At 40.1% G+C, this 11,684-nt stretch overlaps 1 protein-coding gene across 1 annotated transcript in view; it reads left to right on the plus strand.

Annotated features, from left to right (window-relative positions):
* The first annotated feature begins 398 nt into the window (after positions 1-398).
* Positions 399-11,684, plus strand: part of dhrs11a (dehydrogenase/reductase 11a) — a 26,747-nt gene continuing 15,461 nt past the window's right edge. The window contains exon 1 of the mRNA XM_084413465.1: positions 399-829. Coding sequence (XP_084269591.1) covers positions 686-829 — 144 coding nt within the window. The 5' untranslated portion in view covers positions 399-685. The remainder of the gene's footprint in view (positions 830-11,684) is intronic.

The raw sequence follows: 11,684 nt of genomic DNA on the forward strand, positions 1-11,684 counted from the left end.
TGATTATAATATTTTCCCAATATTAGCAATATATTCTACACATATGTCAAGTGACATTTATGACTGGTTTTAAAAGTAACGAGGACATTCATGACATTCAGTTCAACTTAAATTACATTAAACTGCCTTAACAAAATTAGTTGAATATTGTATAACCTTTTTTTTTTTTTTTTAAGTTGAAATTGCTTATTTTGATGAGTTAAAGCAATGTAAAAAATACATGTTGTCATAAAAAAACTAGATTTTTTATTTATTTTTACAGTGTACACATTCATGTAGAGTATAAATTAATTAGTGAAAACAAAACAAAAAACGCGCGGACGGTGACAACAACCTGACTTATCTTTTCTTCGGTCGTTAATTATTAACCGCGGGTTCTGCTGTGATTGTATCCGTGTGTGTGTGTGTGTGTGTGTGTGTGTGTGTGTGTGTCGAGCTGTTCCTGGGTGTGTGAGCGAGCGGGCAGAAGATCAGGGAGGGCTTGAGTGATTTGTTCCCGCCCTAAACACACTGACTGACTGATACTCTTCTCCTGAATCAGAGAGATATTAATATTACCGCGCGCGCGCGACACACAGACACAAAGTAACAGCCGCGCGCGATCTGATACATTGTTCCATTCAGGCGCGGATTAGAACTCTTTGTTACATTGTGACGTTGCAGTGATTGTGATACACTGTATCGGATGAAGATGATGATGGAGCGTTGGAAGGGGAGAGTCGCGTTGGTCACCGGAGCGTCTGTCGGGATCGGAGCGGCTGTCGCGCGCGTTCTCGTTCAGCACGGCATGAAAGTGGTCGGTTGCGCGCGGAACGTGGACAAAATCGAGGTAAAAAACTATCTTAAAACGAGTTGTTAGTGCTTTATGGCCTCGTAGCTGTAGTGCTACTGGCGTTAGCTCACTGCACGAAGAGCTTCTCAATCAAACTCCTCCACATACATGATGCATTTCCTCAAGTATACAGTTAACCCTTTATGTCTGAGTTGAGTGCGTGCATTTTGGAGAAATGACACTTCTTTAAAGTGATTGATCGCCTCTGTGTGAAATATTGATAGATTTCGCCACGCCCACTCTTACTCTACAAAATCAAAATCACCTCGAGCTGTTTATTTGACACTGCGTATCATGTGTAATTAAATGCGGGTTTGCATAATTTACTAAGCCTAGGGGAGTTAATGCTTGACTTTTACATCAGCTGAGAGTTTATATTGTTGTATTGTGTGATGTTGAGTTGTAGGACTATCATTAAATATAGTATCACTTGGTTTTTCACCCTTAAATCAACTATTTTCTCACCTTCATGTCAATCTAAACTCAAAGGCGGTTCATTTTTCTGTTATTATCAGTTATGTTCCTCGCATAAATCTATATTCATAGTCACTGAGATTCTTCTCCTCTTGTGTTCCAGTCATATGTGTTTAGAAAAACATATTTTTGTGTGATAATATTCTGCATAAGGGGTTATTAGTCCCTTAAAGAATGTTGTCTGTTCAGTGAAGTCTCATTCCTCAGCGCTTCCTCACAGGCTGTCAATCAATGAAGAATATCATGTCAATCATTAATCATATTTTCAGCCCTGCCCTTGACTTGAGTTCTCAGACGTCTTCAGTGGTTGTGTAGTTGTGTATGCAAGAACTTTACTTCTACATTTGCATACTACAAGAAACTTCTTATCATGTCTGTTTTAGGGAGGAAAAAAATGACAGTATGTTTTTATAGTTTATATATCCATCCTTTTTACATTTACATTCAATCATTTAGCAGACCCCTTTATCCAAAGCGACTTACAAATGAGGTGAACAATAGAAGCAATTAAACTAACAATAGGACAACAATATGCTTTTTTTTTATTTCGAAAGATACATTTAATGGCTCATAATATAACATGAGTCCTGCTTTGCTCGTGTTTCTTCAAACTGAAGCGAACACTTGTTTCCTCGCTTCTGATTTATTGAGATTGAATGAAAGTGCTTCTGTTTTTGTGTGTCTGGACGACACAGTCCATTCATAACACGCGTGTTTGCGATATATCGTTATGATGGACAAAGGTTGAAAGATATGGCATGCTGCTCAGATTTACTGCAATGCTTGAAAGCTTTGATTCTCCAGATTGGTAAATGTTTCGTTCCTGGAAACGCCTCGTTTTGACAGTGTGTCGGTTGTAAACGGTCCTCGAGGAGCAGAGTTGAGGATCTTGGCAGGTTTATCAATAAAGATAGAGATACTGTACGTCTTTCCTTCATGAAATGTGTGTTTCTCGGAGCGAAATACGAGACAAGGCAAGCTTTGTGTGTGTCTGATCACAAGGCACCACTGTAATTGTCTCAAAGGCTATATTCTCTGTGTGTGTGTGTGTGTGTGTGTGTGTGTGTGTGTGTGTGTGTGTGTGTGTGTGTTTGGGGCCACATCGAGCTTCAGACGGTCTCCCTAGAATATAAACATTCACACACACACACACACACACTAGCCAGATGCTTTGAGTCTGTGTAAAGCACTAGTGTTTTTACTAGGGCTGTGCAACTATTAATCACATCCAAAATAAAAGTTTGTGTTTACATAATACATGCATGTATATATTTGAGAAATATTTGCATGTATATCCTGTATATATATATATATTTATAAATATTTTATATAAAAAATATAAAAAAATCTGAAATATATACATGCATATATACAAAATAACTATACACAGTACACACACATATATTATGTAAACACAAACTTTTATTTTGGATGCGATTAATCGTTGCACAGCCCTAGTAAAAACACTAGTGCTTTACACGGACATATATACTTATATTATTATTATTATACGTATATTTTACTATACCAATACCAGTACATGTTCTCACCGGTGCATTTGCCAGGATCAGTATATTAGTATGGTTGAGCTTTGCACTCCTGCTTCTGTATTCCAACCAAACAGAGAGACTGGGAAAATCCGTAAGAAAGGTTTGGGATGAGGACAGTGATGAGCAAACGGAGACTCTGAGAGAGTAATCATGTGTTCGCTCTGGGAGACGGGATGGAATGGAAAGCCTTCACTGGTATCCGTTATTTTCCAGGATCAGTTTTTCCCACGGCAGTCTTTGATCCGATGATCTCTGATCCCAGGATTCCATCAAGCAGACGTTTGATGTGGTTGTTGTTTCGCATTCCTGCTGGATGAGCAACTAAGCATCTTTTAGATCGGATGGAATTGAAGAGGAAATTACAGAGGAAATATTTTACGGATCCAAAAATCAGTGCTTGTCAGTTCTCTCTCTAATGCTGTCTGTATGCTTTATTATCTGTTATGCCTATTTTGCCAGCGTACGTACACTAGCAGGGCCATAATCCATCCATCCATCCATCCATCCATTCATTCATTCATTCACATTTTTTCCAGGAAATTTTCTCCATTATTTTCAGAAAACTGAAAACTGAAGAACAAGTCATGTGTTTGTCGTTTTGTCTATCTATCCATCCATCCGTCTATCTATCTATCCATCCATCTATCCATTTATCTATCTATCCATCCGTCTATCTGTCTGTTTATCTGTCTATCTATCTATCTATCTATCTATCTATCTATCTATCTATCTATCTATCTATCTATCTATCTATCTATCTGTCTGTCTGTCTGTCTGTCTGTCTGTCTATCTGTCTGTCTATCTATCCTTCTATCCATCTATCTATCCATCCATCCATCCATCCGTCTGTCTATCTATCCATCTATCTATCCATCCATCCATCCGTCCATCTGTCTATCTATCCTTCTATCCATCTATCCATCTATCTATCTATCTATCCATCCATCCGTCTGTCTATCTATCCTTCTATCCATCTATCCATCCATCTGTCTATCTATCCTTCTATCCATCTATCCATCCATCCATCCGTCTGTCTATATATCCTTCTATCCATCTATCTATCTATCCATCCATCTGTCTGTCCATCTGTCTGTCTGTCTATCTATCTATCTATCTATCTATCTATCTATCTATCTATCTATCTATCTATCTATCTATCTATCTATCTATCCATCCATCCGTCTGTCTATATATCCTTCTATCTATCTATCCATCCATCTATATATCCATCTATCCGTCTATATATCTATCCATCTATCTATCCATCCATCCATCCATCCATCTGTCTGTTCATTCGTCTGTACTAGTGTACTTCAGTATACAGTAGTTGCACTAAAGTCCAGTCAGACAACAGTCTGTTCCATTAATACTACATCTCACTCCACCCATAATGCACTGCGGCACTTATAAATCCATCCGCACACTTTAACTCATGTTGAGTGCTGGACGAGGGTTTGTGTCTTTAAATTAGATTTATCTTTATCACTTTACGTGAGATGCTCAATTCTCCAATCAAACCACTTTCCATGAGTAGATTTCAGTTCAGTGTTATATCTTTCATACAGTGTGCCAAACAAATAGAGTGTGTGTGTGTGTGTGTGTGTGTGTGTGTATGTGTGTCCTTGTTTATATTACATTGTGGGGACCAAATGTCCCCATAAGAATAGTAAAACCTGAGATCACCTACATTGTGGGGACCAACCAGCGGTCCCCACTTTTCAAAAGGCTTATAAATCACACAGGATGAGTTGTTTTGAGAAAGTAAAAATGCAGAATGTTTTCTGTGATGGGTAGGTTTAGGGGTAGGGTTAGTGTAAGGGGACAGAATATACAGTTTGTACTGTATAAAAACCATTAAGTCTATGGAGAGTCCCCACAAAGATAGTGAACCAGACATGTGTGTGTGTGTGTGTGTGTGTGTATATCACAGTCATTAATCATTCTATATATAAGAGACATCTTACTTTCGGCTAAATCTGCAGCTGTAGTAAGTGTGTCTCTATGAGTGTTTGTCCTTCAAGCTCAATCGATTCCTAGGAAACACGTGATGCGTGACGCAGTGCATGCTGGTCCACCGCTGATGTCATGGTCTCTGTATCGCGCGTGGAATCAGTAAGCTGGAATATTCCGCTGACTTTGACAACACTGAGTGTTTAGCTTGATCATGTGATCAGGGATGAGGGCTGATCGGGGTGAACTGTCAGTGGGTTTCTCGTCTCTGTTAATGTTAGGTGTGTTCAGCTTCATGCGGCGCTGTGCAGAACGATCAGCATCTGACCTGAAGAAGTGCATGCCTGTTAAAAATTGTGCTGACATATGTCATCATTCATCACGGCTGTTTCCCGATTGGCTGGATTCACTGATGACAATGATAAACATGCTCATTCTTATACATTTACTCCCAAATTTGTAAAAACTCTTTTACTCTTAATGTTATATTGTGTCATGGTTATCAAATTAAAACTGCTAAAAAAAATAGGTAAAAAATATTTATAGGCTTATGTTTAACCTTATTCGTGTGCGTACAGGCGTTGTATTAAAGGGATGGTTCGGAGTAAAATCAGTCTAGGGTCCTTTGCACCCTGACCTCGAGCCAAACACCCCCCAGAAGCCTTTTTTCCTTAGTCGAACATTAAAGTTAGAGCTTATTTAGAGATATCAGCCGGATGGTTTAGTGCAGGCGCTAATGGATCCAAGGCTGTATCTGGTAAATTACCCCACTAATAATGCCCAGAATGGCACCAAACTTCTACAGTCGTACAAACAGGTTCTGTACTCATAAAACGAGGCATTGGAAAGTTTGTAAGTACATCAGGAGTTTATTTATCAATAACACTTGCCTGACGGCTAATGCTACCGCTAAGCCAGACACCGACGTCACTTCAGTGGTTTGGGAAAAGCCCGTAAAAGTCCTGCAGAAAGCGATGCTGTTGACAACTTAGTGTTAACTAATAATTGTTATAAACTGGTACTACCAACGTGCTTTTCCCAAATCACGGAAGTGACGTCAACGTCCGGGTTAGCGGTAGCATTAGCCGTCAGGCAAGTGTTATTTAAATAAACTCCTGATGTACTTACAAACTTTCCAATGCCTCGTTTTATGAGTACAGAACCTATTTGTACGACTGTAGACGTTTGGTGCCATTCTGGGCATTATTAGTGCCCAGAATGTCTCTAAATAAGCTCTAACTTTAATAATGTTCTGGGGGGTGTTCGGGTCGAGGTCATGGTGCAAAGGACCCTAGGTTGATTTTACTCCGAACCATCCCTTTAAAAAGTACATGAAGCATTGAATGAATAGCTTCATGAAAATGTGTATTTGACCAATATTACAGCTGTGATAAAGTATGCAAACTACGGGAAGCAGAAAGTGTTCAACTCTATGTCTGTTTTTAATGGCAAATCTCACCGATCGATCGGTTAAACCCAGCAGAAGTCAAACACACTTCACTGCATCCGAAATCCGAGACATTTACCTTGTGACTGTTAAAAAGCGTGTTCTGTATAGTGTAAATATGGGTGGTATGAATGAAATTTGGACGTGCTGTTACTGTAACATGACCTTCCAGCTTCACTATAAACCCTTCATAAATCCTCCCATGGCCTCATGGGATAGTTAAGTGTCCATTGAATGCACATGTATCTCGGCAGAAGAAGTCCACGTTTTTCACAAACTACAGGGACGTGTTTGATTTTGTATGCAGTGCTGATGTCTGTCTTACACACATCTGATTCAGATCAGTTTGAGCTGAACGTCTTATTCTGTTAGATAATAGAGAAGTGAAGTGCTGCCCCATTTTTGCTGGTCAAATGAAATGTAAAGCCTCATTTGATTGCAATAGTGGCGTCAAACAGAAGTTTAACTGGATATTTCCGAACCAGAATAACCACATCACCCCTAGACACAAACATTCTTAAAGAGGAAATCAGTGAAACATTACACAGATATTTACATTGCATTGCATTAACTAACACTGGATTAGCGTTTAGTAGAGAATCTGAATCATGACCTTCAGGAAGACCACAAGATGATTGATTTATTAAATTAATATGACTCTGTGCATTGGCAGATTGTTTCCTAATCTGGTTATGTATTTGCACAGGTTATTGATGCTCAAAGAATATATAAAATCAGCTGTTAATGAAGGTGTTTACATGCACGTTACTCGTCTGAAACGTGTGTTTTATCGGGTGCATAGGGGGATTTGAGGAGGCAAACCCTGACAGACACAACTAGATCTTGGCAGATTACCCCAGTTTTGGCTTTGCATGAACACAAAACACTTTTAGCGGCTCTTCTATGCATTTATTCACATCTTTTGTGCATCCGTTTAAGTTTTGAAGATAGATGAAAGCCCTGATGATTTTAATGTAAATGTTGTTTTCTGGCCGTTTGCATAAACATATCCATTATGTTAAGACAGTGTCTTAAGGTCTAGTTTGACTCTCTAACAGTCAGTCAGGCGAAGTTAATCTTAGTTTTCGGTATCAAATTAGGCTAACCTATGTTTTTATGTGACTCATTTAAAAAAAGCTGTAAGTCTTAAAGTTAACAATGTGATGTCTAACTTGTCAGACTAGTCTTAGGTTTATGCAACCGGCCCCTGGGCACATGCTTTTGCTTGTACAACAAAACTGAAAAATGTTTGCTTAAAATGCTTAAAGTTGCTTAAAGAAACTTAAAGTATTTTTGACCTTGGATGCATGCAAATCTATTATAAGAGACCTTAAAACTAAATCAGGAACCTTTAAAATAGCATAATAGGGGCACTTGAAACCATTTATGACTTTTACCAAATGAAGAACACAATTTCAGACCTTTATCTTACATTGTTGTCTCATTATGCATGTCGGTATAAGTGCAAGTTAAAGCATCTAAAACAACATAAGTGTTTTAATTGTTGAATTATTTTTTGACTCCCTAAACGACATTCAATGGAGCGAAAGAAATATGACACAATTGTGTGCAAAAGTCACATATTTGTGTGTATTTGGTGTGCATGAATGGGAAATGTCATTGAACAATGTTGTTATTCCGGTCCGGAGTGAATCTCAACTCTTCCCTGAACTGATTATTCCAGTTGTCAGTAGTGACGGATCTTTTGTTGCAGCTGAAGCATGCGTAACCAAACCAGTTGCAGGCACTTTTATAATGCGCCAGATTACAAGGACAAACACTGGATGATGACATCAGCCAACCGTCAATCACCTCTTTTCATCTTTCTCTTAAAGGAACAGCGCACTCGGAAATGAGTCAAAGATATTTATGTAGTGCGTTTCACAACACATATTGTTTCAAAGCAGCTTAATGATGTTAGTGTTTATAATACCTTCAGACCTTTTTAGGACAAAAAGAGCAGTGTGAACGATTTTGTGTGTGAGAGAGAGAGAGAGAGAGAGAGTGAGTGAGTGAGTGTGTGTGTAAGGGAGAGTGTGTGTGTGTGTGAGAGAGAGAGAGAGAGAGAGAGAGAGAGAGAGAGAGAGAGAGAGAGAGAGAGAGAGAGAGAGAGAGAGTGTGTGTGTGTGTGTGTGTGTGTGTGTGTGTGTGTGTGTGTGTGTGTGTGTGTGTGTGTGTGTGTGTGTGTGTGTGTGTGTGTAAGGGAGTGTGTGTGAGAGAGAGAGAGTGTGTGTGTAAGGGAGTGTGTGTGAGAGAGAGAGAGAGAGTGTGTGTGTGTGTGTGTGTGTGAGAGAGAGAGAGAGAGAGAGAGTGTGTGTGTGTGTGTCTGTAAGGGAGTGTGTGAGAGTGAGAGAGAGAGTGTGTGTCTGTAAGGGAGTGTGTGAGAGTGAGAGAGAGAGTGTGTGTGTGTGTGTGTTTAAGGGAGTGTGTGAGAGTGAGAGTGTGTGTGTGTGTGTGTGTGTGTGTGTGTGTGTAAGGGAGTGTGTGAGAGTGAGAGAGAGTGTGTGAGAGTGAGAGTGAGAGAGAGAGTGTGTGTGTGTGTGTGTGTGTGTGTGTGTGTGTGTGTGTGTGTGTGTGTGTGTGTGTGTGTGTGTGTTGAATGCAGGAACTGTGCTCTAGCAGATCAGTGGAAAAGACTCGGTCGTCAGATTTGACGCCAAGTTTCACGGCTCTCGTAAAGGCACTTAGACCTCAAACATCCTTCACACACACACACACACACACAGGCTCTCAGTCTTCCGGTGGCGCTGCAGATAATGTATTCTGTCGTGTTGGCAGGCGATCATTGTGTTTGTTTAAGCGGACCGGACTCCTCTTTTATTCCGGCTTCTCTGGGCTGTTCTCCAGCCTCAGTTTGAGTGAAGAGGGTTTTTCCCACTGTGCTCTGACACAGGTTGTGTTTCACACACACACACACACTCGCTGATGTACACATGCACTCTTTCTGTCTCTGTTCCAGCTTACACAGCATTATAGGAACTCATAGTTCCAGTGCAGACGCGAAGGCCGTTCCTAAAACCTCCTCCTCCAAATGTGGAGAAGATCAAGCTGATTTTTCAAACAATATTTGAGTTCTGATTATTTTATATCTCTTTGCGATATTTTAACGCCAATGTCCTTCAGAATCTGTTGTCTTTTGCATGTTGGATGATCAATGTTTGTCGGCCAACACTTGTAAGCAAAGCACTTCTGGTTCTATTGTCCTGCATTTAATGGCTAGAATAAGGTCTGTCTGTGGTGAACATGACTTCAAGAGATTTATACGACATGAAATGCATTAGTAAATACCCCCTTGTGATTTGTTTTTAAAGCACAAAAATCTAAATAACTAAATCTAGTCTCGTTGTGTTTAAAAAATGTGCTCTTGCAAACTATTCGAACTATATAAGCTTATGTGACATTGTCAAAGTCATGTGACATTGTTGTCGTTTGTCTATACCCTACATTTAGCTCTTCTGCCAATTGCATTTAGGCTTCAAAATTCATAAAACGTGTCTTCATTTGTGAAGATTATCTTGAAACAAAACGTGCAAGAATCCTAAACTTTTTATTTATTTTCTGCAATAATCCCAAAGCCAATGGGAAAATCCAGCGTGGTTCTGTTCACACAGCACAGGTTTACCGTGAATGCAGTTGTGAGTCCTGAAAATGTACAGGTGTGTGTGTGTGTGTTTGGTTATAGAATGCAGTGTGTGAACGTGGCTTTCACATCAAGAATATATGTTTCTGCATATCAGTGATCTGTGCATGTTTTGTGTGTGTGAAGCGAATTGTTTTCCACGCTGGGTGTGGACCTGACACATCACAACCTGCAGGATGACATTACGACCTGACACACACACACACACACACACACACATACATACAGAGTCTCTCTCTCTCTCTCTCTCTCTCAAACATGTCACAATATTCCTCATTTAAATAATTCATACACAGAGTAAAGGGGCGGGGCCTGGTTGAGTTAGTTAGTAGTGTGTTGAAACCAAGCGGAAACCTTCCGGTCTCTCTCTTGAAACCAACACAGAAGTGACTTAAACTGCAGTTCATCGACTGGCCACTAGAGACCGGCTCCAGAAGAGAGTCAATCCCATAGACCTGCATGTTAAAATGTCCAACTTTACAGCAGAAATAAATGTGTTTACAGCCTGGTGCAAAAACTGGTTTTGGTCTATATAGCTAATCTTGCCCTTCATGACGACTGTGAGGGGCGTGAATTTTTTTATAACTCATCCGTTTAAATTATATTAAGCCTTAAAGTTCTGCATAATTAAGGGCGTGGCCACTTGAGTGACAGGTGGATTGCCGCTGATGTCACTACTAGCCGTTTGTCTGCTGTCTGTTAGTATCACGTCACCTCAGCTATTCCGCCTTTTTGTCCATTTTTGTTTATCTGGGAGTGACGCGCTGCCAAGATGGCGACTTTGGGCTTCAACACGACATCCACATTTTTTTACAGTTTATGGTTGAAACTGGAGATAGGGTAAGGGGTGGGACATTTCCCAAACATGCTCAAAACGCTTGACCAATCACAACACACTGCTCCAGCCGACCAATCAGAGCACAGTGTGCTTTTCAGAAGGAGGGGCTTCATAGAGACAGGAAGTAAACAGAGCGTTACTGACAGACTGGGAAGAGAGGAGATTAAACAATGGAGAATATGAGGAAAATAATCAACATTCAAGCAGGAAAACCTGATCTAGTAGAACCTGAAACGACATCAAGACTTTGAGGAAGAGCATAATAGATTATCTTTAAAACACCTCCCATATTGTTTTTGTGTGAGTGTGTAAATGTTTTTCTATTCCGGTTGGGACTTAAACCTGAATGCACACACACTCGTGTCACTGTGGACCTAAACTGAGGAAACTGCAGAAAGTTGTGTGGTGGGTAGGTTTAGGGGTCAGGTTAGAGTGTGTATGTGTACAGTGGGGAGAACAAGTATTTGATACACTGCCGATTTTGCAGGTTTTCCTACTTACAAAGCATGCAGAGGTCTGTATTTTTTTATCATAGGTACACTTCAACTGTGAGAGACGGAATCTAAAACAAAAATCCAGAAAATCACATTGTATGAAAATCACCTACCAACCAGTAAGAATTCCGGCTCTCACAGACCTGTTCGTTTTTCTTTTAGAAGCCCTCCTGTTCTCCACTCATTACCTGTATTAACTGCACTTTTTTGAACTCGTTACCCGTATAAAAGACACCTGTCCACACACTCAATCAAACAAACTTTAAAGGTTGTATCAGCGATTTCAGGCCCAAAAAAAGGCCCAAACATAAATTATCACATTCATCTAATCTTTCCTAACGATCCGCTAGCTGCCCGCCCCATAAGCAGGCCGTCAAAAAAACGCGTCTCTGTAGGCAGCCTAGGCTCTGAGATCTGCACACAAAAACAATTGGTTTCACCAGCCACTCAAAACCAAAA

This window comes from Rutilus rutilus, assembly GCF_951802725.1.
Source record: "Rutilus rutilus genome assembly, chromosome: 7".
Taxonomy (NCBI): Eukaryota; Metazoa; Chordata; class Actinopteri; order Cypriniformes; family Leuciscidae; genus Rutilus; species Rutilus rutilus.